General features: G+C 42.1%; 1 protein-coding gene across 7 annotated transcripts in view; it reads right to left on the reverse strand.

The window, feature by feature from the left end:
* The window catches only part of LOC129697048 (myelin transcription factor 1-like protein), a 415381-nt gene that overhangs the window by 146661 nt on the left and 241340 nt on the right, over positions 1-27380 (reverse strand). For 6 of the 7 annotated variants that reach the window (XM_055635252.1, XM_055635250.1, XM_055635249.1 and 3 more), the window contains exon 11: positions 5-216. The exons of the other annotated variant lie outside the window; for it this stretch is intronic. In XM_055635252.1, the coding sequence (XP_055491227.1) occupies positions 5-216 (212 nt within the window). The remainder of the gene's footprint in view (positions 1-4; positions 217-27380) is intronic. 7 annotated transcript variants of the gene reach the window in all.

Raw genomic sequence — 27380 nt, forward strand, 5'->3', positions numbered from 1 at the left:
TTACCGTCATACCCTTTGGGTGATGCATCCCTGGTCTGAACTTTGGGAGCAATAGCGCGCTTTCCAAAAAATTGGTTGTCATAGTTGTTATATTCAAATGTAGTCTTAGAATATTTCTCCAGCTCTTTTGCCAGGTTAGATCGAGGTGTGGTGGTGGACACATTGTGCCTGTAGCCATATTGTGGAATCTCGAGCTGCTTAACAAAACACATAGGCCTAAAATGAAAGAGATATGTGAATTACTAGGACCTGCGATTCTTACATACTTGCTGAAGAAAATTACACATTGTTCACAGGATAAGATATACACAGTTCAAATGATAAGGACAGATTTTCCACTTCGGTGCTCCAGTGTGGACCAGCCCCCCCATTGGGAACTCGTGCAACTGTAGCCTGTGATTTATTGTCCATAATTAATGTACCTGCCAGACAGGCTTCTACTTCAGGAACTCTGGAGTAGAAAATGTACCCTATGGTATTCACACTTCCCTAGAATCTAACCTCTTCATAATTAGTGAGAAAATTGAGCTCATAATTATGATTTCCATATATTTTTGAATGACAAAACATTGTTTTAACAGGAGTCACTTGAAGAGTGAAAAGCTGCAATCCTGCAAGACATTTCTGAATCACAGATGATTTTTCATGATTAAACATTGGCATTGCAAACCATCTCTTTGAACCCTTGCTTTGTAATGTCACTACCAGCAATGTCAAATATTGACAAAGGAAGAAGGACCACTTAGTTTATGATCAGTCCGAGTGATGTTTATCTCGTGTCGTGCTGATGCATAAGACATGGCTATTATGCCCCGAATTAGGGAGTAGAAAATCAGATGTGGATTTCACTCCTGATCTGTATCATCTCAACCCACTCCAAAAATATCTTAATGTACATATGGTGAACCCCCCTAGCGAACACCCTGTTCACACCTGCAATGGAGAGTCACATATAAATAATAGGGGAGATATCCAAGGACTGTTAAAATTCACAGGCCCATACGACAGCATCATATAGCCTTATGGAAGAAACAGGGGGAAATATAAGAAACAAATGGGAAAAATATTTGTTGCATTATGTTACTGCTCTAGTTAGCCTGCTATTTAAACAAAAATAAACCAAACCAGAAGAGGTTAAAGTAATATTTCATGAGAATTCGGCAGTCATCAAAGTGTCAGGCTCCACAATTTTGTCCGTAGCCAGTATTAGTATTATGTGATACATATGACTTGATAATATACCATTGGCTAGCTGTGCCTCAACTTCATCAAAATAACTCTACCCATATATTCTTTGTTCGCAGGTGAGACTGTGAGTTAGTACCATTTATTTTCATTGCATGTGCCATTATCCGATGGGAGGAGAACTGTTTTACATCAAAAAGACTTCTGTAGAGTAAATATGTTCATCCTGTTGGTCAGGGTAAATTTGAACACTGATTACAAATCTTTAGTCCACTTTATTACCCAATATTCTTGAGTCTTTTCAAAGATACATGGTAATAATTGTCATTTCATCTCACCAGAAACATTATTTGATGGATTTAGTTTATGGACACGCATGCCACCAGCAGACATCAGGGCAGTTTTTGCAGCCCTTTTTAAAATTTCCACGCTGAACAACTGGCCTCTTGGTACAGCTCACCAGACTTCAACCTCAAGAATAGCAGCCTGCTGGGATGTTGGCTGTGGTCTGTGCAGTTGCCTCGGAGAGCGAGAAAGAGCAAACGTTGCTGCATGGGTCATGTTACAGTTACTTTGCAGTTTCCCATAACAATTCCTCTGCTAAGACTTAAAGCCCTGTCCCACGGTACGAGTTCATTCCAAGAGCTCTCCCGAGTTTGCCCTGATTCGAACTCGGAGGTTTACGGTAATGGCTACTCGTCGGTACTCGGGGCTCTCATGGACATTTTTCAAAATGTTGAAAATTTTTCACGAGTCTTCCCATGCTTACCTGCCGTTAGTGAGTCTTCCCGAGTACCTGCCGTTAGCGGTACGAGCCGCTAAGAGACGTCCCCGAGCTCCGACGTACCCGCTACGTTCATTCTCCGTGCTTACCACGAGTTTGATATTTTTAAACTCGGGAGAGCTCTTGGAATGAACGTACCGTGGGACAGGGCTTTAAGTGAAGTGGGCATGCAAAAGGTGAGCAAGGAGAGAACTGATTCATGTTAATTTGGTGTTCCATTTCATGTGGGATGTTGGTATTTTGTGACATGACCATTGTTTTGCCTTTGCTTTTGAACGTTTGAAAATCCTTTGAACAGATCTACAAGAAAGGCATGAATTTTCTCCATCCTAGAAGTGCGAACCTTTATACAGATGCCTGAACACCAGGATACCAGCACAGGGTGGAAGCACTCTGTGTGTAGTACATGCACCAGAGAGCAACATATGCTAAAGTATTCAGTGTTTAGCATGCCTGATCATGCATGAATTTGTATTTCACTATGTCTCAGATTTTTTTTTTTGAGTATGTTTAAGTCTCCTTTTGATGTGAGGCCATGTGCTTCTTCCATCCACAGCCCCCACTGTGTCTATCATGTAAACTTATGGGGGTGATGCTTCGTGTGAGCAGATGGCTGCAGCATTTCTATTGTAAATATAATCCCTTTTATATAAATGTTATGAATGTTGCTGGATCCCAGTGTCAAAACTGTCTGTTCAAAATTTTTTTTTAACTTTCAGTTCAAAGGTTATGGTGGGAACTCACTCAGAGCCCAAACCAACCTGACCTAGGTCCTGGCTGCTTCAGGTGACCAGGTGGAATTTTAGGATGAGAATGCAAAAGTGACAGGTATTCAACTGCTATGCCATGTCATAGAGTCTTACAGTGTGGAAACAGGCCCTTCTGCCCAACTTACCCACACCGGCCAACATGTCCCAGCTACACTAGTCCCACTTGCCAGCGATGGCCCATAATCCCTCCAAACGTGTCCTTTCCATGCACGTCAAAATGTTTCTTGAACGTTGCGATAGTACCTGCCTCAACTACCTTCTCTGGCAGCTCGTTCCATACATCTACCACCCTTTTATTTCCACATTAACCTGCAGGCCTCATCTGAGTTACCCCTCAGATTTCTATTAAAATCTATGTCCTCTGGTTCTCAATTCCCCTACTCTGGGCAAGAGACTCTGACATTTGTCAGATCATGGATTACTGTAATAATACAGAATCAGAACAAAGCAATACAGATTTAGCACTGGGGCATTGCACCAGCCTCCGCTCTGTTAAACCAAAGGGCAGAATGGTGTATACAGAACATTACTAAGAACAGCTGGTCACACAAGCATCTGGAGAAAATCTCCCACATTCATTAAAAGGTGATAACTTTCCAATCATCCAAATGACCTGCAATCACAGTGCAAGGTTTAGTATTCAGTGCACATTTCCCAGGGATTTGTAAGAATATTAATCAAAAGGATTTACAGACTTCCTAGCTTTTCCAAATTTAAGACAGAATATTTATCGGTTCTGCCTTTGTCTCAAGTATGTCAAAGATGAATGCAAATAAGACCAGAAATTGGGTTTAAATTCACACAGTGGACAATGCCCTTGGACCGAACTTGGGCCATTAATGTTCCCAAAGATAGACACAAAATGATTCAGATTCAGATTCAATTTTAATTGTCATTGTCAGGCAGCATCTCTGGTTGGTCATCCATTCTTTCTCTCCAGAAATGCTGCCTGACCTGCTGAGTTACTCCAGCACTTTGTGTTTATCTTTACCAACATCTGCAGTTCCTTTCCCCTACATTAATATTCCCAGTTATCTCTGCCTATAAATGCAGGCCTGAAGTTAAGATTAAGCATATCCATAAACATGGTTATAACACTAATAATAGAGGATGTTTCCACTGGTGGGAGAGTATAGGACTAGAGGTTATAGTCTCAGAATTAAAGGACTTATTTTTCGGAAGGACATGAGGAGAAATGTCTTTAGTCAGAGGTTGATGACTCTGTAGAATTCTTTGGCACAGAAGGCTGGGGAGGCCAAGTCAGTGGATATGTTTGAGGCAGAGATAAATGGATTATTGATTAGTATGGGTGTCAGAGGTTATGGGGAGAAGGCAGGATAATGGGGTTTGGGGGTGGAGATAGATCAGCCATGACTGAATGGCAGAGTAAACTTGTTGAGCTGAATGGCCTAATTCTATTCTTATCACTTATGATCGTATGAACGCTGTGGTTCCTTACATTCAACAAACAGTATACGTCAAGCCAAATCCCAGGGCAGGAACATTATGGTCACTGAACAATGAGCTGATGATGTGCATCAGTCCAGGGGCAGCCAGCGAATACCACAGTGAGAAGCCCAAGTATAACTGCAGATGCTGAGCAACAATAAGCCTGCAACGGCAGGAGCTGGATGATGATTAACTAGCAGCCAGCAGCAGCAGATTAGTCACTGCTGGAAACAGCAGATCCGGCGTGTGGATTTCTCTCTATGAGCTCTCGTCGGTGAGCCATGTACTAAATTTCAAGCTAAATTTGAGGATTCAGTAAATGTTAAGCTTATTTTTATTAGTTAAAAAAAAAAATGGCTGTAGTTTCCTTTCTGAAAACCTTCTTAAAATATCAACCCTAATTTATAATTGGATAAACCATGATTTAATTTCTGTATTAAATTTTATATTTTGCTTGCTAATTTGCCAATCATGTCGGACCATCTGCCTGAATTGTGTTTGGAGATCACCAAGCTGCTCTGTGAGAGGGTATCCCTGGATGTTATTTCCAGAAGGCACGTGATAAGATTCATGCTGCATTAATTCCACCATAACATTATGATATTGGTTCAGTGCAGGTCAAGAGATACGCCTTGAATTTCCCAGCAGTGATTTCCCTTTCACTGTTTCAATTGGTCAGCATTATAATGGCAAATCAAGATTACACAATTGCCACAGCTTTCACAATGTCTTTCTTAAGATCTAAGGAATGATAAACGGTACATATGGAATTAAAGGCTCTGTTTTGACCTCAGGGAAGCCATCCTGTTGGACAGGAGACTAGCAGAGCAGAGGAACTTTAGACTAGTGATGAAATCACTCACACTGATTTCAAAACCTATGAATGATATTGAAGGAGTCACATTGCTAAAAATGACATTTACCAACTGCAGAGTGCAGACGTTGATGACAATAGCATTTTTGGCAGGAAATCTGATCAATGTTTGATGGCAATCTTTGCCAAACCCAGAAGGTGGGACACCCACGACTCAGGCAACGTGCTCCTGATCCAGAACAGTGCCAACACCCTTGCAGGTGTGTTTGCCAATTTGGGGAGGGTTGACACCAGTTCAAGGCTCAAGGGTCAAGAGTGTTTTATTGTCATATGTCCCGAATGAAATTCTTACTTGTAGCAGCGCAACAGATATGTGAGCATATAATGGCAAAGGAATACAACAAAGTGTATAAGTACTATAGGGGGTGAGGAATGGAGATGGAAAACTAATTCTGCAGGTACATGGGTGGAATGCTAGCCTGAGCTACATCCATTTCAATGCAGGGAGCCTGAAAAGGGAGGAAAAACTATAGGCAATTATTAACATAAAGTAATATTATGTTGTTGCGATCACAGAAAAATTGTTAAATGATGGGCGATACTGACAACTCAAGAATCTCCAGGTATGAAGGAGATTTCACGAGGAATATAAAAGAGGAAACAGCATTGCAATATCAATCAAAGTGTTAATTGCTGAAATATGGAGGAAAGATATCCAATGTTCTTCAATATGCCATATATGTAGAGCATAGAAACAAAAACATGGGGTTGTCACTTGGCTGAGGGTGTACTATAGGAGACGGAGGAGTAAAAATAGCAGAGCAGTGTAAAAATAGGGTAAGAATAGTATAGGATTTTAGCTACCATAATATTAAATGGAATTGTCCATCAAACAACCTCTAGTATATCTTTATCGGTGCAGGCAATTATTAAATCGAGGTAATTCCAATATTCAGCATCAGAATACAGCAGCATGATGTGTGATCGGTTAATGGCAGTCATGACAAACTGCAGCTTCATAAAGTGTGTCAGAAAGTGAAATTGTTAACATATAGGTCAGGACTGCGGCTCTGCTCTCACAACATGCCAGAACCCAGTGCAAGTAACCAACACCAAACAGAACATCAACTTGAAAGAACACAAAGAGCTGGAGTAACTCAGAGGGTAGGGTAGCATCTCTGAAGGACGAGATCTGAAGGGTCGGAACCCTTCTTCAGACTGATTGTAGTGGGGGAGAGGAAGCTGGAAAAGAGGTCGGGCAGTAAAATTGCTGCCTTACAGCGCCAGAGACCCAGGTTTGATCCAGGCCATGGGTGCTGTCTCTACGGAGTTTGTACGTTCTCCCTGTGACTGTGTGGGTTTTTGCCCGGGTGCTCCGGTTTCCTTCCACACTCCAAAGATGTACAGGTTTGTAGGTTAGTTGGCTTTGGTAAAAATTGTGAATTGTCCCTGGTGTGCCAAATAATGCTGGTATGTGGGGATTGCTGGTCGGCTTGGACTCGGTGGGCTGAAGGGCGTGTTTCCATACTGTATCTCTAAATAAAATCACATGGAATCCAGGGCAAGCTCATGAAGTGGATACAGAATTGGCTTAATGGTAGGAAACAGAGGGTGATGGTGGAAAGCTTTTCTTCAAACTGGAGGCCTGTGACTACTGTGTTCAAGAAGGAACTGCAGATGCTGGAAAATCGAAGGTACACAAAATTGCTGGAGAAACTCAATGGGTGCAGCAGCATCTATGGAGCGAAGGAAATAGGCGACGTTTCGGGCCGAAACCCTTCTTCAGACTGATGGGGGGTGGGGCCTGTGACTACTGATGTACCTCACAGTTTGGTGCTGGGCCTATTGTAATTTGCCACCAGCCCATCAACGATTTGATGAGAATGTGCAAATCATGGTTAGTAAGTTTGCAGATGTCGCCAAAATAGATTGTATCGTAGACAGTAAATTATAGCACGATCTCAATCAGCTGGGCAAGTGGGTTGAGAAATGGCAAATGAAGTATGTCAGATAAGTGAAAGATGTTGCACTTTGAGAAGTCAAACCAAGGCAAGACCTTCACAGTGAATGGTAGGGCCCTGTGGAGTGTTTTGGAACAGAGAGATCTATTAGTACAAGAACATTGTGCATTGCATGTCAATATGGTGGTGAAGAAAGTTATCGGTATGCTGGCCTTCACCATTCAGGGAATTGAAGTATAGCAGATGTGATGTAGAAACATAGAACTGGTTAAACACAAAATAGGTATGTTACAAAACTACCCGAATCGTCATTGAGAATCTGCCCCACCCCGTGTGTGTGATTTTGGTGCTGTTTAGAGGGGGCGGGTTTAAAACGCGATTTTTACTAGGCTGTTGCAATCGAAAATGTTCAGCCTAGTAAATCATTAACGAAAAATCGCTGAAAGACCCCGTCGCAAAAGGTATTATTAGTTTTTATGGCCTTGTATAATAGTTATAGTAGTTTAAAAATCACTCTCTCAACCCGCAACCTCTCGCAGCCCCAGGGTTTTATAAAGCAAACAACTAAAGGTATGTACCTTATTTTTACATTAAAAGGGGCTTCTTAAGAACCCTGTATATAAAGTTTTCTATAACGAGTAGCTCATTTTGGGCTCTTTATATCCCGCAGTATTTTTCTGGGCATTTGAGGCACAAATCCAGCGCAATGTGAAGTTCTAAACCAGCGCGTTCACAGGAACCCACTAGAAAGCCGATTTAAAATGGACTTTAATTTACAGCAATTAAACACTAAATTCCTTCCATTTGGCCAATAAATTGATGTAAATGAGATTTAGAAATCATGTTTTATTGTGAATTATTTGTGAATATTATTTGGACACTTAGGCTATTTAAAAATGTTAATCATTTATTAAGAAATGGATAGATGTTTAGATCTAATAATTGAAGTTTGAAATTAGCTACAATTGGGTAACTAACTAATTATATGCTTTAATTTCAGGTCATCCAAGTAAGATTATTTTATATTTGTTTCAGAATGGTTCAATCTATGATAACTGAAAATTTCATTCAGTTCTCTTAATTTTTAAGAAGGTTATGGGCTTTTGACTGTCCATGATCACAGGTTTTTTGTTATGTCCATAGAAAATCAATAGGGAACATGATGCTAATTTCCGAGTATGAAAATGGCCATAACTTTTTTTATTACTTGAGATATGAAAGTGAATTAGGTGTCAAATTAAACTTATTTTTATGCTTTATCTGATGGGATAAATTGCAGACTTGATTTTTTAAATCTCAAAATTTTGTAACATTGCTACACAAAAGGACACAAAGTGTTGGAGTAATTGAGCAGGTCAGGCAGCATCTCTGCTGAACACGGATAGGTGATGTTTTTGGTTGAGGGTCTGAAGAAGGACTACCCAAAACATCACCTATTCATGTTTGCCAGAGACGCTGCCAGTCCTGCTGACCTATGGGCCTGTCCCACTTACACAAATTTTTCGGCGACTGCCGGCACCCGTCATAGGTTGTTGCAGGTCGCCGAAATTTTCAACATGTTGAAAATTCAGCGGCGACCAGAAAGACGCTACGACTCTTTGGGTGACTGAGGAGACTACTCATGACCGTACAGGCGGCACCCTGGCGACATGTCGCGGGGTGAAGCCTGTACGGTCGTGAGTCATCGCCCAAAGAGTCGTACCTTGTTCTGGTCGCCGCTGGATTTTCAACGTTGAACATTGTCGGAGACCTGTAATGACCTATGGTGGGTGCCGGCGGCAGGCCCTTTACTCCAGCACTTTGTGCTCTAGAAGTTGGGATGTAAGATGATAGACATACAAAATATTGGTGAGGCTGCATTGTTGCGTTTAGTTTGGTCACACTAATGCAGGAAATATGTCATTAAGCCGAAAAGAGTGCCTTGAAGCCCTGTGCTAAAGAGAGAGGTTGGGCAGGCTCAGACTTGATGCCTTGGAAAGCAGGAAGCTGAGAGGTGCTCTTACATAGATGTATACATTTATGAAGGGAATAGATAGGGTAAACCACATATTATGTTTCCCAGGATACAGGAATCTGAAAGTAGAGGGCATAGGTTTAAGGTGAAAGATTTAATAGGAACCCGAGAGGCAACTTTTTTTACTCAGAGGCTGGTGGGTATATGGACCATGCTGCCAGATGATGTCGTTCAGATAGGTTCAATAACAACATTTGAAAGATATTTGGGATGGTACATGGATAGGAAAGATTTAGAGAGATATGAACCAGGCACAGATAAATGGGACGTGCATGGATGGGGTTTATTTTTAGTTTAGTTAGAGATACTGCACGGAAACAGGCCCTTCGGCCCACTGAGTCTGCACCGACCAATGATCTCTGCACACTAACACTATCCTACACACACTGGGGACAATTTAGAATTTTATTTAAACCAATTAGCCTGCAATCCTGTACATCTTTGGAGTGTGGGAGAAAACCCATGAAGGTCACGGGGAGAATGGACAAACTAAACCAAACCTGGGTCTATGGCACTGTGAGGCAGCAACTCCACCGCACCGCATTAATTTGTTTTTGAAACCATTTGAGGGGACAAGGCTGTCTTGATCTTTGTCAGCTCTCTGACACTAGACTCTAAGTCTACACCTGATTCCCATAAACACTTCCAGGGACTCACTTTATCCCAGCCGGCTGTACTTGTCCAATGCTTCTTTTTTTTTCTGAACAAGGCTCCAATATCTCTTGTCATCCAGGATTTACTACTCCTGTCAGCAGCAACATGTAGACCTTGAACTCTCACCATCCGACCTAAAAGCATTCCAATTGCCAAATGTCTCTTTGCCCACAAACAACCTACCCCGATCAACTTTTACTATATCTTCAAAAATGCCTTGCACTGTTTAAGAATTTTAACTTGTGGACCAGTTCTATCCTTTCCAAATACTATTTTTAAACTAATGGAAGATGATAAGAGAGGCTAGAGGCATGTTTTGCCTTTTTCAACTCTTTTATCAGTCACTCAACTCCACATGCTATCAACTGCATAAGCAACATAAACAGTATGAATTCATATTCAAGATTATTAAGCAGTGTTAACAAATTATGTTGGTAAATCTCTCGTAAATGCACCAAGCAATGTTTTCTGCCAACTTATCGGCATTCTCAGTGAACCATAGCTGCAGTGATCTTCATGTACAATTCAAGCACCAGTACAAGGGGTGCAGGTGAGGGATCCATCTGTGGCAGCAGAGGGGAAACCATGTTGACTAAAGAATGAGTGCAACTCGGATGTCCGAGAATGGATTGCCTCATCTTGGGAGCAGATGCGGTGGAGATGGAGAAATTGAGAGTAGGGATAGTGTCTTTGCAAGAGGCAGGATGGGAGGGGGTGTAGATAGCTGTGTGAAACTGAGGTTTGTCATGGACATCGTTTGATAGTCTGTTCTCTGAAGAAGGGCGATCAAGAAACAGGAGAGAGGTGTCAGAGATAGTGTTGACGGAAATGGATTTGGTCTCTGTTCAAGTAAAGGGTAATTAATTATGTCTCTCTTGATGTAGAGAGTAATGAAATGGGTCTTCCTCCTTTGTCCTGTCAGAAGTCCAAAAAATGGTTCCTATGCACAATACTGCTTGTGGACTTGGTTGTGCCTGGATCCACCAGTTGAAGTGTAGCTGCCCGACAAAACTACTTCATTAGTTTTAACGAGTGCTTGTATTGTACCAAGGCTCTGAAAGATACTAAACACATGCAAATTTATTATAGATGGACAAAATTGCTGGAGAAACTTAGCGGGTGAGGCAGCATCTATGGAGCGAAGGAAATAGGCGACATTTCGGGTTGAGACCCTTCTACAGACAAATGCAAAATTATTATGTTTTCTGAAGAATAGTTCTGAGACATCAAGCAAATATGACTAGCTTAAGAGAAAAGAGATAAAGTGGCTGGTTGTGCAGTTGTTTCATGAACAAGGGGCAAAAGATCAGCTGATGATGCAGGGTTGCAAATGGCTAGATTGGGAAGACAAAAAACGTAAGTGCATAATGAACGCTGTCTGCTACTGACAGTGACAACTCTATGGTGCAGATTGGCTGCAGATGTCCTTGCAACAGATGGTATGGCTCACGAACTGGCTTCCTGCTGTTCTGAAACCTGTTCAGTCCATTCCTCGTGGCCACTGCCACTGTAGGTGCACTGAATCTTGCTTGTATGACTGATGACTTCTCCACAGATGCAACACATCTTACGGACCTGCCATCTCAGACCCCTTTTATGCCTCATTTGTTTCTGTGCTGCATAAAGCAGGAAATTAAGGCTGGAATTCGTTCCAAACTACCCTCAACACTACGCTGATGGTGGATTACCACAGGGCACCGCACTTCATGTAGCTTACAGTACAACACAAAATGGAGAAAGGAATTAGCTACAGCATGTTCTTGGCCTGCAGAACTGTTGGAAAGAACTTCCGCTGTGTCAAATTATCCTGTGACATTGACAACAATGCTGTAACAACTATCATATAAATCCTCTCTCGTATTCTGATCTTAACCCTTCAGCTGTAAATAAAACGCTATAAACAATAGATTGGAGGAAGAAAAATATTTTACAAAGCGCCACACAAATACTTACTTTTCTGTAAATACTTATTTTAATTGTGATTCCAAGTGACGTTATAGTGACACATTTCTACAATAATCAGAAGCTTTCATTTTATTACCGTGCGTTATGTGTATTTAATACACATAAAGCATGGTAACGGTTGGTCACGGTGGCGCAGTGGTAGAGTTGCTGCCTTACAGTGAATGCAGCGCTGGAGACCCGGGTTCAATCTCGACTACGGGTGCTGTTTGTATGGAGTTTGTACGTTCTGCCCGTGATCTGCATGGGTTTTCTCCGAGATCTTCGGTTTCCTCCCACACTCCAAAGACGTACAGTTTTGTAGGTTAATTGCCTTGGTAAATGTAAAAATTGTCCCTAGTGGGTGTAGGAAAACGTTGATGTGCGGGGGTCGCAGGTCGGCACGGACCCAGTGGGCCGAAGGGCCAGCTTCCGCATTGTATCTCTAAACTAAAAAAAAATTAATAATACTCTGGCTCAAAAAGTGTGGTGGTAATTAATATCAGGCTACAGCCCACCAGTATGAGGTTCATGAGGTGCATTTTCTGCAGGCACTAGATTGGCGATAAAGTCTCACATTCCCTATTGCTAAATACTGAGTAGAAGTAGCAGTGACTTCTGGTGGAAAGCACACCTGCCTTTGCCACCTCGCTGATTGTATGAATGTTCTCACACCTACAGCACATTAGTGGAATGACCTTTCACACTGAAGAGAACATGCCTGGAGGCCCTTGTACCAACTGCAGGGCTGATCAGTCAAGCGGGCTCTTTGCCAATTGTATCTTGGCTTCATGATCAGTCAAGGTAACAGCAGTTCACAGCTGGATCATCCTCTTTGCACCATTTAAATTAACTAATGAGCCTGTCCCACTTAGGTGATTTTTCAGGCGACTGTCAAATCGCTGGCAGTCGCCTGAAAATTCGGCGACTGTCAGAGTGGAGAACACACACACACACACCATGATGAATAGGAAGGTTGGCGCTGTAATTAACACGGTGAAAGCACAGTGTACAGGAAAGGTCACATAAGTCCTTTAAAAGACAGGGGGGAGAGGAGGGTGAAGGGGGGTGAAAGGGGGTGAAGGGGGGAGAAGGAGTGGAGACAACTTTTAAGAAGCCAGAGATACACGGCTGTGAAGCTTGGCAGACATTAACATTACCGGCCGGTTATCCTTGATTCTAAAAACTACTGTTTACGCTTTTCTTTCACAATGAGCCAATGAAATTCACCAGTCAGCACCGGCTACAACCTACAAGAACTTACAACAGCCTTTGACCTCCTGGCAATCCACTACCACTGCACCTACGGCACGAGAATTGTACTGGGCAAATCAGTGCAAACTTTGCAAACTGAAGAGACTGTGTCCATGCTGAATGATTCTATGACTCTATGACCCTATCATAGATATGTAACATTGAACAGGAACTGAGGTGACAACCAGACCAGAACAATCAAGTTAAGATTGTAGGAAGGAACTGCAGATGCTGGTATAAATCGAAGATATACACAAAATGCTGGAGTAACTCAGCGGACCAGGCAGCATCTCTGGAGAGAAGGAGGAGTGGGTGAAGTTTCGGGTCAAGACCCTTCTTCAGACTGATCTGATCTTCAGCCTGAAGAAGTGTCTCGACCCGAAACGTCACCCACTCCTTCTCTCAAGAGATGCTGCCTGTCCCGCTGAGTTACTCCAGCATTTTGTGTCTATTACCAAGTTAAGTTTTATTATTTCTAATATAATGAAGCCCTTATGCAGAATAGTTCAAGTAACTTGAAGCTGTTTGTTTTTCATCTATGGTTGGAGAGATCTTACTAAATATTACATTTAAAAAAAAGATTTATAAATTGAATACATAAATATGAATAAATTTGAAGGATATTACTGGAATATATTAATGGTATCTTATTTGGGGGGGATTAAGACCAAAACAACAGTACGTTACATGACGTTTTTGGTAGTGAGCCAAATTTCATCTTCATCAATATATTGACAGATGGATTCCTGTAATTAATAAGGGATGATATATAGTCATGGAAAACCAGAAACGTTGCATCAGGTTTGTGCCTGTTGCATCGTGCATCATTCACGGGGACGAACTGTCCCCTTTATACTATCTTCAGATATGACCAATATCTGGGTGTCTCTCTTTGTTGACCATTAGTTGAAGAACAGCATGAGATTTTATCTCACACCCAGACCAATGGTCATCCCACAATCAATTGCAGTAAAATAGATAACCTGATTAATTATCCACTTTCCTTTCAGTGGGATCTTGCTATGAATAATTTGGTTGCCGCACAATAATAGCATTTACTTTAAAAGATGTGCTCAGTCTGCCAAGGCCTTTTGGATCTCCTGGTTGCTAACCATTTTTTAAATTCTCCTTCCCATTTCTTTACCGTCATATCTTTTTCTTGGCCTCCCCCATTGCCAGAGCCACACCCAAAACAGGACGAACAGCACCTCATATTTCACTTGGGCAGCTTACAACCCCATGGAATGAACACTGAATTCTCCAAGTCAAAAGTCCCTATTATTGTCCCCTCTTTCCCCTGCCCCCTTCCACTCAACTCCATCCCTCCCTCTGGCTTTACCTCTAGCCTTTGTCACATACTCCACCCAATCTGCTAAACTTCACTCACCTGCATCCACTTATCATTTGCCAGGCTTTGTCCCATTCCCACCTCTCTTTTCCAGCTTTCTGCCCCATATTGTAATCAGTCTGAAGAAGGGTCCCGGCCTGAAACATCATCTAGTTATTCCCTCCACAGATGCTGCGTGACCTGTTGAGTTCTTCCAGCAGTTTGTGTTTCGTTCAAAATATACATTGCAGGAAATGATGAGGTGTGGCACAGCACCATGTGAATAAAAGATCTGTAACTAAGTAATCGGATTCCTGACCTGATATCTGCTATCATGCTGTATACAATGGGCGTCAACAAACAACACAACATTGTGTTGTCAGCTGCTTGCCCTCTTGTTCTCTTCCAATCATACTTTTATCCGTGCTTCTCCTGCCAGCTTCCCATCCCATGCTATCAACCTCTACTGCTGCCCACCCTCCTTCCAACTCTAATGTGAACACAAGCTCCAGGGTTTTGGCAGGTTAGAGCAAACAGGTTGACATGCGCACACTGCACAAAGACTCATCTGAGGGAAAAATACATCTTAGCAGATGAGCTGTAAAACTGATTAATTGTATCCCTGTAAACACATCCAAGGAGGATGCAAGTCAAGCATAGAAGCAGAGTTACTCTAGACTCCTAAAAATATGAGGTACAAGACAGGACCTATTATTGGGGCGAGCAAAGTGATATATTGCAAAGCTTGACAAATCTGGTTTGTGCCAATTTTCAGCTAGGGAGAATAGTTTATGATGGCATAGTAATATCCTTCAATGAGCCCTCAAGGAGGGATGTTATAGAAAATATATGAAACTTGTTGCATATTAAAGGCCCAGAGCAACTGGTACAGAAAACAAGCTCAGGGCACCCAAGATGCTATTCCTCATATAAACAGTAAAGAAGCAAGGCAGTTATGAGATTACATTGATTGATGCACCAATTTGAGACAAGACAGAGCCATAATCTTGTATTTATTGCTCTACCAAAGTTGCTGAACCTAGACTCTCAATTCTATTAAACAGTAGGTTAAACAGAAGCCAAAATATTACATGAAGCCGCCACATCTCCGATCTACCTCCTAAATACCAGTACTGTTACTCTTGATCTCAGTTTTCCATTCACTTCTGACTAAAACTCTATTATGCTTTCAACAGGCATGTTGCAGCAGCTACTACACAGACTGTTCTCATCCTGAGACAGGGTTCCCAAGACCGAGTGGAATCCATTGTATGTTGGCTATTGGTTACGGTATTAGCTTATTACTGTCATGTGAAATGAGATACATTGAAAAGATTTGGTTGCGAGTTATCCAGGCAAATCATCCTATACATCCTTACAACCAAGCCATACACGAGTCTGAAGAAAGGTCTCAACTTGAAACGTCACCTATTCCTTTTCTCCAGAGATGCTGCGTGTCCCGCTGAGTTACTCCTGCATTCTGTGTCTATCTTTGGTGTAAATCAGCATTTGCAGTTCCTTCCTACACAAACATAAGTACAACAGGTACTGCAAACCGAAAAATACCAGAGTTCAGAATATAGCATTACACCAATAAAGCATTCCAGCTACAAAGGAAGAATAGTTTAAGAAAAATTGAAGATTTGCGATGACTTTAGTTGGAAGATCAGTACATCATCCTAGCTTATGGGAGGACTATTCTGTATCTGATAACAGCGGGGAGGAAATTGTTTCTGAATAAGGTGGCACATCCATTAAAGGCTTTGTATCTTCTGCCAGAAAGGAGTGGGGAGAAGGGGGAATACCCGAGGTGAAAATGGTCCTTAATTATATTGGCTGTTTTCCCATGGCGGCATGATGTGTAGATGAAGCTGATGAGATGGGAGCGGAGGGGAGGGCGTGAGACGATGGTACTATCTTTCCTTGTGCTTTGAAATTGGGGTTATGTACAGTATATTCAGTGAAGCAGCTGAGTGAAGGCTGGGAGGCTGAGAGGAATCAGAGGCCATGAATAAATTCATGACACTGGTGTCAGACACAGTGAAAAGCTGTATAAAGAGTCAGAGCCCCAATATTTACACAGAAGCAGGAAGGGTCAACTAACCCACTGGCCTCCTCGATGTATCTTACTAATGGTTGCAGAGGCTGCCATCAAATCAGCAACAATCTTATTAGATGACAGAGCAAATGTAAGGAGCTGAGTGGTTAACGCCTGCTCTTAATTCCATATTTGTAGATATATTTCTCATTGACCGAGACTTGCATGTCCCTTTGAGAACAATGTGGGAGCTCTCTCTCTATCAACTGCAGCCTTTCCCTCGTATACAGAAATACAGTGTGTTGCTTGTTGCCTTCAGGCTGTCATGGGGACTGTGTAATTAAAGGGCTGACAACCCTCTCCAGTCATTCAGCAAATATCGAAAGGTATATGAAGTCGTGCAAGATCCTATTGGGGATCATGCAAGCCCCATTTTGGTATTCATCTCTGGGCATTAATACTGTTTCAAATGTCTTTATGGTTAATTGAGATATTGCCTTTTGCAGGGATTTGATTTGGCATTAGTGCAAAATGTATCCATGTTTTGACACAAAAGAATAGATATAATCCAATTGCCAAGCACGTATTATTGAACTCCTGTTGCCATCGCAACATAGGTAAAAGCAGCAGCAGTTTGTAGAACTCCAATGCCATGGGACATTTACCTTTATTTGGATATTAATATGAATAGATGAATCCTCAGACCACTATATTATCTGTATAATGATAGCTGAAAAAATTGTACTCCCACGATGATGTGATACATCATTCAATTTGGGTCCCAAAATTTAATAGCACTGCACTTATAACATAGGGATAGAATGGGATTCTATACATCAACAATGGCAAACAGTGAAAACACTGTTTTCCACACTAGAAATGTGTCACCCATCACATCTGTGATCTCACTTGAAATGGAAATAAAGAGCATTGCATGTGCACATGTAGCACGTTATGGCTGTTCACCCAAGAAATGCTAGCTCAAATATGGCTAGGTTCAAGTTAAGATAATATGCCGGCATGGAATCTGACCAGCTATTCTTCAGTCTGAAGAAGGGTCTCGACTCGAAATGTTGCCTATTTCCTTTGCTCCATAGATGCTGCCTCACCCACTGAGTTTCTCCAGCATTTTTGTCTACCAGCTATTCTTTAAAAGGTCATTGGAGGGTACTGCCAGAAGATTTCTTGAAAAAATATTAAATATTTATTTGAATGCCCAGTTAGGAGAGCATTAAGGGCCTGCCCCATGAGCATGCGACTCCATTCGGCAAGCGCGACCTAACATGGTAGCTTGAGCTGTACGGCCTCGCGGGGCCGGTCCCACTTCAATCGCCGGAGCCGTATGGAATTGTGCGGAGCTGGTCACGACATCGCGTGGAGCTCCGAAAAACTGACCGTGTTCAAAAATTCCGCGCGGCAATGGCCTGCCGGCCCGCAGCCACCTCAATGTCGTACGCACTACCTCAACGGGCATGTGCAGCGTCTTGACACCGTACGCAGCTTCTTGACGCCATACGTCACGTGCGAACTTCCCGTGGACTTTGCTCGAACTTCACGTCACTCTTCGACCTCCGCGCGGCCCCCGCTTCCGGTTTGGTTGCGCTCGCCGCATGCAGGTGCATGCTGGTGGGACCGACCCTGTACAGGGATCACTCGACCTCCGCGCGGACCCCGCTTCCGGTTTGGTCGCGCTTGCCGCATGCAGGTCGCATGCTCGTGGGACAGGCCCTTAAGGATGTTGGCAGCACCAATGGCTCTTTCCAATGTGCAAATTATTTTTTTTTATTCTACCTCAGTGAAATGTGGTCCTTTGTATCTGGCCTGTGACATAATTAGAAACATAGAAACATAGAAAATAGGTGCAGGAGTAGGCCATTCGACCCTTCGAGCCTGCACCGCTATTCAATATGATCATGGCTGATCATCCAACTCAGTATCCTGTACCTGCCTTCTCTCCATACCCCCTGATCCCTTTAGCCACAAGGACCACATCTAACTCCCTCTTAAATATAGCCAATGAACTGGCCTCAACTACCTTCTGTGGCAGAGAATTCCAGAGATTCACCACTCTCTGTGGGAAAAATGTTTTCCTCATCTCGGTCCTAAAAGATATCCCCCTTATCCTTAAACTGTGACCCCTTGCTCTGGACTTCCCCAACATCGGGAACAATCTTCCTGCATCTAGCCTGTCCAACCCCTTAAGAATTTTGTAAGTTTCTATAAGATCCCCCCTCAATCTTCTAAATTCTAGCGAGTACAAGCCGAGTCTATCCAGTCTTTCTTCATATGAAAGTCCTGACATCCCAGGAATCAGTCTGGTGAACCTTCTCTGTACTCCTCTATGGCAAGAATGTTTTTCCTCAGATTAGGAGACCAAAACTGTATGCAATACTCCAGGTGTGGTCTCACCAAGACCCTGTACAACTGCAGTAGAACCTCCCTGCTCCTATACTCAAATCCTTTTGCTATGAATGCTAACATACCATTCACTTTATTCATTGCCTGCTGCACCTGCATGCCTACTTTCAATGACTGGTGTACCATGACACCCAGGTCTCGTTGCATTTCCCTTTTTCCTAATCTGCCACCATTCAGATAATAGTCTATTTTCCTGTTTTTGCCACCAAAGTGGATAACCTCACATTTATCCATATTATACTGCATCTGCCATGCATTTGCCCACTCACCCAGCCTATCCAAGTCACCTTGCAGCCTCCTAGCATCCTCCTCACAGCTAACACTGCCCCCCAACTTCGTGTCATCCGCAAACTTGGAGGTGTTGCATTCAATTCCCTCGTCCAAATCATTAATATATATTGTAAATAGCTGGGGTCCCAGCACTGAGTCTTGCGGTACCCCACTAGTCACTGCCTGCCATTGTGAAAAGGACCCGTTTACTCCTACTCTTTGCTTCCTGTCTGCCAGCCAGTTCTCTATCCACATCAATACTGAACACCCAATAGCGTGTGCTTTAAGTTTGTATACTAATCTCTTATGTGGGACTTTTCTTCCTTAAAGTATATTTGAGCTCATCAGAATTTTTCTGCCTTAATCTGTGGTTCATTTACACAGATTAAGATGACAATAGCTGATAATTTTGAAATACCAAGAATGAAAGTAGATCTTCATGTATCGATTTCAAATGAAGGACGATGAATGAAATTTCTCAAAGTTGCAGTTTCCAATGTCAACCACTTCATTTGAAATTTTATTCTTAAAGCTTATTCTTCAGATGAGAAAAATAATGTAAAGTGATTGAACGATAACTAAAATATTTCACATGTTCAAAAGATGGCATGGAAGCTATCATCAGGAAACTGTGAGCTAATTAGACTATAGTCAAAGTTATAGAGAGCACAACTCAAGGAAAAAAATAATGAGCACAAAGAAAGGTAAGGTTTAATCAAGAGCAGATAAAAAGAGATCGTTCCAGGCTTATTGCATTTGACAGTTTTATACTTTTTTCTCCCAGAGAAGTGATTAATTTGATAGATTAACAAAATATTGCTGTTGTGATTTTTAAGAAACCACTTTGTAAACAGAATTAGTAAAAGGATTTAGTTAACTTTGTCTCTAAAAAGAGGGAAAGTGATAATAAATTGACAAAAGACACATGGATATGAGTGACTGGAATTTCTGGACACAGAGAAGGCTAATTGAAGCTTATAGTGATTGGGAGAGAGTTGATGAGCAGCCATTTTGAGAGGAGAGAATGGATTTTTGAAAAATCAGCAGGGGGGTGGAGAGAAAGCTGTATTTTGATTGAAAAGCTTTGTTCCAAATGAAGCAGTACATTTGAAAAGTAAGCTATTGATTGGCTGAGGAAAAGACACAGTAGGCAATAAAAGGCAAGGAGGATTTAACATAGTGGCCTATTGGGAGCTGCCATGTTGGGAGAGAGAGGCATTGGCTCAAGAAGCTAAGTGCTCATAAATTAATGATCTTGAGGCATAATAAGGCCATTCGGCCCATCAAATCTACTCCTACTGTGTCTGACACTAGTGTCATTAACTTTTTAATGGCCTCCCTTTTACCTGTTACTCAATCATGGCTGATCTCTCTTTCCTTCGCAACCCCATTCTCATGCCTTTGCCTCATAACCCCTGACACCCTAACTAATCAATAATCTGTCAATGCCCTCCTTGAAAATATCCATTGACTTGGCCTCCACAGCCGTCAGTGGCAATGAATTCCACAGTGTTGAGGGAAAGGACACAGTTGAGGCTTTGGCTCAAGAGACTTTGATGAGAGCTGAGAAAAGGGAAATATTTGGTTAAGATACAGTCTGTTTTTCTAGATAATCTTTCCTAGGTTTTCGTGTTATTGAGATGGGGAATCTAAACATTAAGACAGAATATGGCATTAAGGGGGTCTGGTAAAACTTCAATGATCTTTAAAGAGAAAACGTTCCAAAGCCTAGATCATTACTCATATAGGAAATGGTTGTTGGAGGGCAATCATTTCAGCCCCTAGACATTGCTGCAGGAGTTATTTAGGAAAGTGGCCCAGGCCTTGCAACTGCTTTATCAATGATTATATTCCCATTATAAAATCAGAACCAGGAATATACTTTGATGATTGTATAATGTTCAATTTCATTTGCAACTCACATCTATGTACAAGTTCCTGGAGAACAGTCAGACATGGGTAAAACATATATAACAAGGAGCTGCAGATGCTGGTTAATATCAATGTTAAGGCACAAAATGCTGGAGTAGCTCAGCTGGTCAGGCAGCATCTTTGGGGAACATGGACCCTTTTTCTAAAGAAGGGAAATGTCACCAAAATATCACCTAACTATTTTCTCCTGAGATGCTGCCTGACCCCCTGAGTTGCTCCAACATTTTGTGTCTATCATGGGCAAAAAAATGTCAGACACTGACAATGATAAAGGAGGCAACAGTTTATCAGTCCTTCATATTTAATGGCACCATCATGATGTTGAAGTTGACCAACACTCTAGAAACTTGACAGCAACAGGATAAAAGCAGCCTGCTTGATTTTTACCCCCTCCATTACCCTAAATATTAATTATTTCCATCACAGTACCCAGTACCTTGGGTGTACTATCTACAAAAAGGTGCACAATTGTTATTCCAATTGTCCTTTCGAAATTCACGACTTCCAATACCAAGAACCAAAAGATTATAGAGCATATCGGAGCACAATCACTAGCAAATTCCCCTTAGAATTCCCCATACTGTTCCCTTACAGTTATTGCAGCTAGGTCTAAATACTGGAATTCTTCAACTAACTGCACATTGGAAGTACCTTCACCAGCAGTTCAGGAATGCAGGATGTATATGAGCCATCCTCTTGATTAATTCTCTATTTAAGCTAACACATCTTGACATTGGCACGGGATATAATGTGAGTAGTGGAAATTTACTAACAGCGTCATTACTCCTCACAAACTATTAGGGCTGGGGAATAAATACTGCTCCTGCCAACGTGCTCAGGTCCCATAATGGGAGAAGGAAAAATGATGCCCGCATCTTCACACTGTAGCCATTTAAATTTGTTTTGCTCCACAACGAAAGATCCATTTGGTGTACAGAGTGAATGGAAACAGTATATCACTTGCTGAGCTGCAAGATAATAGGAAAACTCTTCCAAGAACAAATGCAAATATGGTAAATGTTCCACTGTTACTTCAGACTTGTACAGTCAGGATTCATGAGCTGTTTCAATCAGGCTAGTTTCAACACATTCCCTGAGCAGGAATAAGTCTGCGGCGTTACCTTGATCATAATAGGATACTAATTGTCAGTTCATCAAGGCCGTTAAATATTTCAAATGTAAATATCATATCCGAGCAGTAATTTAATTAATTCCCTATTTAAGCTAATAACTCTGGACATTGAGTGAGATCCATCTAATTTTCTAACAGTGGCAGTCCTCACATAGATGTGAACAAAACAAAACCTATGAAACTGTTGTACTTGAAGGCTGATAATTGATGAAGCTCAGATGGAAACAAGCAAGGGTTTGAAACAGCCAGAGAGGGACCTGCGATAGGCTGTGGGCCGAGCATCAAAAATTTGTCTAGAAATCAACTCTTGTGACCCCTGCCTAGGAACTACATGAAATTTTGCACAGATTTAGATCAAATATAATTGAGAAAGAAGTCATAACTCGTCAGTGCCAAAAGTTGCACATTAATTAATTAAACTAATTAGAACATTAGATCGAAAAGTAAGCACCGTCTAGTGTCCAATGCCCATATTACACCATGGGGAGCCTATTTCCGTGTTGCCGTCTCTTTAAACCATATATATATGGTTTAATATATATATATTACAGTCATATTCACACGTCTATATACATTATATATACATATATATATACTTGTGAATATGCCTGTAATCATATATAATTATGTATAATTATATTATATAAAAATAATATAATTGTGAGGTTTTATTTAATGAGACGGCCGCAGTGTGCAGAATGGGGGGTCACAGCTAAAGTGGGACTGGGGCAGTGCCAGGCTGGGGGAAGGCTAAGGCATCTTCCACTGACAGGAAAGTGCCTAACCCCAACTCCCAGAGCTGGCCCACGGCTGGAGCTGGAGCCGCTTTGGGACCGGCTGCGGGCTCTGTACGTGTGGCCCCGCAGTGCGTCCACCTCGGCCAGCATGCCGTTCTGGTGGTGATGGTGGTGGGGAGCAGCATTGCCCTGCCCTTCAGCACCCCCATAGCGCCGGCTCCGTCAGACCGCCCGCACGCTTGCTGCAACACCGGCAGCCTGTCCGACCCCTCGCAGCACCCACTGGAGGCCCGGCCCAACGCCCGGCCCAACGCTCAACACCCGCCGGAGGCCCGGCCTAGCCGAACGCCACCACCTGCCAGAGGCCTGGCCCGACCGATCCTCCACAGCATCCATCGTCCTACCGACAAACCCGATTGACCGACTGATCTACTGACTGACCATAATCCTAACCCTAGCTCTACATTTGTTATTTATCATTTATATTTCACATCATAACTTTATAAAAATAAATCAATTGAAAAATAAAATGATCAGCAAGGTGAGCATTACCTTTATCCTTGGAAACCTCGTAATTGTTTTGATGCAATGAGGGGGCAGCCATGGTCCCAGGGTCCTCGCTGCCTAGCGACCATAAAACAAAGCGCGGGATTGGTCAATTTGCGTCCGATTGGGCAATTACTACTCAGAAAATTTGAGGTTTTTCTCATCTATATTACTAAATCTCTGATCTTGACCACTTTTGGCCCACTTTGCTGCGATTTCTGACAGAACGGCGCTACTTATGGCTGTCATTTTTGGCCACCTCACTCAGAGCCCTTCTCTGCCTTACGGGTGTGGAGGATTTTTCCCATCGATGAAAAATCAGAGATATATTAATGTTTTAAAAAAATCACCATTCCCTCTGCTGCCCCTCCTGGAGGGAGGGGGAGGGACTATAAAACCAGGAAGTGGTGTGCCTCACTCACTCTCTGCAAGATGGATGAAGCCAAGGGTCACGTCTCTCTGAGCTCTGAATAACACTGAACAAATGTCTACACAACTGTGAGTACCCTTAATGTGGTTTGAAAATGAAAATATGGTTTGTTTGAAGTAAAAAGGCACTGCCTGCAAATAGTTGTTTAGGTGCTTTGGCTTGAAGTTGAAAGGCACTACTTACAGCAAATGGTGGCTTGGGTGCTATGACTTGAAATTGAAAGGCACTACTTACTGCAAATGGTGGGTTGGGAGCTTTGGTTTAAAGTTGAAAGGCACTACTTACTGCAAATGGTGGCTTGGGTGCTTTGGCTTGAAGCACTACTTACTGCAAATGGTGGCATGAAGTTGAAAGGCACTACTTACTGCAAATGATGGCTTGGGTGATTTGGCTTGATGTTGAAAGGCACTTCTTACTGCAAATGGTGGCTTGGTAGCTTTGGCTTGAAGTTTAAAAAAATCACCATTCTCTCTGCTGCACCTGCTGGAGGGAGAGGCAGGGACTATAAAACCAGGAAGTGGTGTGCCTCACTCACTCTCTGCAAGATGGATGAAGCCAAGGGTCACGTCTCTCTGTGCTCTGAATAACACTGAACAAATGTCTACACAACTGTGAGTACCCCTTAATGTGGTTTGAAAATCTAAATATGGTGTGTTTGAAGTAAAAAGGCACTGCCTGCAAATGGTTGTTTGGGTGCTTTGGCTTGAAGTTGAAAGGAACGATTTACTGCAAATGGTGGCTTGGGAGCTTTGGCTTGAAGTTGAAAGGCACTACTTACTGCACATGGTGGCTTAGGTGCTTTGGCTTGAAGTTTAAAAAATCACCATTCTCTCTGCTGCACCTGCTGGAGGGGGAGGGACTATAAAACCAGGAAGTGGTGCGCCTCACTCACTTCCTGCAAGATGGTTAAAGCCAAGGGTCATGTCACGTCTCTATGAGCTCTGAATAACACTGAACAAATGTCTACACAACTGTGTGTACCCTTAATGTGGTTTGAAAATGAAAATGTGGTTTGTTTGAAGTAAAAGGAACTACCTGCAAAAGGTTGTTTGGGTGCTTTGGCTTGAAGTTGAAAGGCACTACTTACTGCAAATGGTGGCATGAAGTTGAAAGGCACTAGGTACTGCAAATGTAGGTACTGCAAATGGTGGCTTGGGTGCTTTGGCTTGAAGTTAAAAGGCACTACTGCAAATGCACTTACTTCCTGTTTGCACTGTATATTGATTTAAGATAAAATGCTACTACTTACGGCTGTGATTTTTGGCCATCTTACTCAATCCCCCTCTGCTGAGCAGGTGCAGAGAATTCTTCCCATCAATGAAAAATAACAGTGTTATTAGTGTTCAAAAAATGTTGAGAATCTCTCTCCTGTCAATCACACCCTGAAAGCCACATCTTTTCAGTTGGGAGGGGGAGGGGTTATAAAACCCGGAAGTGTGGGTGTGGCTCAGTCTCTGCATGATGGAGGAGGGAGAGGTCAAGACTCTGTCTGAGCTGTGAATCAACTGAACACAGTGAATGTCTACTGAACTGTGAGTTTGGTGTTTTGTGTGGTTTTATGCTGGTTTCACCCTGCATGAAATGGTATGAAGCTGCATTTGAATTTGGTGGCCTTGCACCCTGCTGAAAGTGGTTGAATTTGGTGGCCTTGCACCCCGATTGAAGTGGTATGAAACTGCACTGAATTTGGTGGCCTTGCACCCTGCTGAAAGTGGTATGAAACTGCACTTGAATTTGGTGGCCTTGCACCCTGCTTGAAGTCGTTGGAAGCTGCACTTGAATTCGGTGGCCTTGCACCCTGCTCATAGTGGTAAGAAACTGTACTTGAATTTGGTGGCCTTGCACCCTGCTTGAAATGGTAAGAACATGAATTTGTATTTGGTGGCCTTGCACCCTGCTTGAAATGGAATTTCAAGGAATAGTCTTGAGTCAACTGCCAGCCCACCAGCCGTGAGTTAGCTGCCAGCAGATCAGGCTTGAGGGACTGAGCTGCCACCCCAAGAACCCATACCAGCACTCCAGAAAGCCCCCCCACTGGCCACCAATATTGGAATTGGTGGAGAGGTGGAATATTGCATCGGGGGACCAGCCCTCCCGAGTGAACATGGGACCCAACGGGTCCCACTTAGTCTAGTATTTCTTAAAAATGTGCAGGTTTTGGTCTTGACGAGTTTCAGGTATGATTTATATCATATTTTTACACAATATGTTAAAAATGTAGGTAGTTCCGTGAGTTGGGTTACGAACCTGAACGAAAAAGCTCCTCAGCCCACAGCCTAAGTGTATTGAAAAATGTTGAATATACTCCTAGTCTTTAAATTAGTTCAGAAGTATAGTCCTGGAGGACATAGTCCTTGATAATGCAAGTGCAAAAAAAAAAAAGCAACTGTATTCTTTAAAGGATGCATGTTAAATGCAGATCTTGTATAGTATTCCATGAAATTACACCACATTGGTCTCATAAATGTAATTTCATTGATTATTTCTTATGATTGATAAATCATTTTTTTTACATATATTAAACTAGGCAATGGATCGCTGCATAGGTTTTCCCGATTTTTATTTATGCTTTCCATCAATTTTAGATGTACAATGCAGATTTAATGAAAGATGTCACATAATGTAAGTATACATGAAAAAAAGTATTTGTAAAACAAGATACACACAGTTGCTTCAATATAGGATTTTGAAACTTATGAACAAAAATGAACAGACATACAAAGGGCTGCATGTCTAAAAGCTAGGGGTCTCAGGGAAATTTTAACTTTCACCAGCAAAAGTTAATCACCAGTTTTACTCTATTTAAAATTAGTCTGCAGAACAAGGTTAGAACCCAAAACCTATGACTTGGATAGAAATGGTTTGGTCATTACTTCCTATGTCTGCAGGGCTCATTGAGAACAGAGGTGGTTGTTAGTTTCAAAATAGACCAAAATTCAGTCATTTCTTAACAGTTATACAAAATATCAGTGTAAATATCAAATCTGCAGAGATATGTAATCTTGTTACAAATTTCCTCGAGAATTACAATGGTATATGGTGCAGTCATAGTGACGGAAAATGAGAAAACTCAAATGCCTTCCCAGAGAATGTAATACCTAAACCCTAGCAATTTTTTCAGAAACTAAGTGAGCTTCATCTGCGTACCTTCAGCTCCTATAAAATAATCACTCACGAATGCAGCTTCCATGAAACATCACCTCTGTAGCAAATGGAAAAGGGTCAAACTGTAAACACATCACCAGCTCTTGTGTAGTATGGTCTGACTAAAAAATCTTCAAAATCCCACACATATTCTGTGACACTTCCTTTCCACCTCAGTCAGTCAGTTAATTCCAGTCTGAAGAAGTGTCTTGATCCAAAAGGTCAGCTATTCCTTTTCTTCGTAGATGCTATCTGACCCACTGAATTACTCCAGCTTTTTGTGTCTATCTTCGGTTTAAACCAGCATCTGCAGTTCCTTCCTACAAATTTCAGGCACCCTCATTCCTCTCCAGTACAATACTGTGCCCCCCCCCCATCTTCCAGAGTATTACATCTCCTTCATCTGGAAATATTAAAGCACTGCACACAATGCAGTGATAATTTGAGTGGGACCGGATAAAGGATTCACGCAGCATTATTTATGAAGATAGTACAATTTGGCAGCATTTTCTTGATAATAAGCCTACTATCTCAATAAGTTCTGCCGACACAGACATTAATGACGAAGCAAGTTCTATCA

This window comes from Leucoraja erinacea, chromosome 5, assembly GCF_028641065.1.
Source record: "Leucoraja erinacea ecotype New England chromosome 5, Leri_hhj_1, whole genome shotgun sequence".
NCBI lineage: Eukaryota > Metazoa > Chordata > Chondrichthyes > Rajiformes > Rajidae > Leucoraja > Leucoraja erinaceus.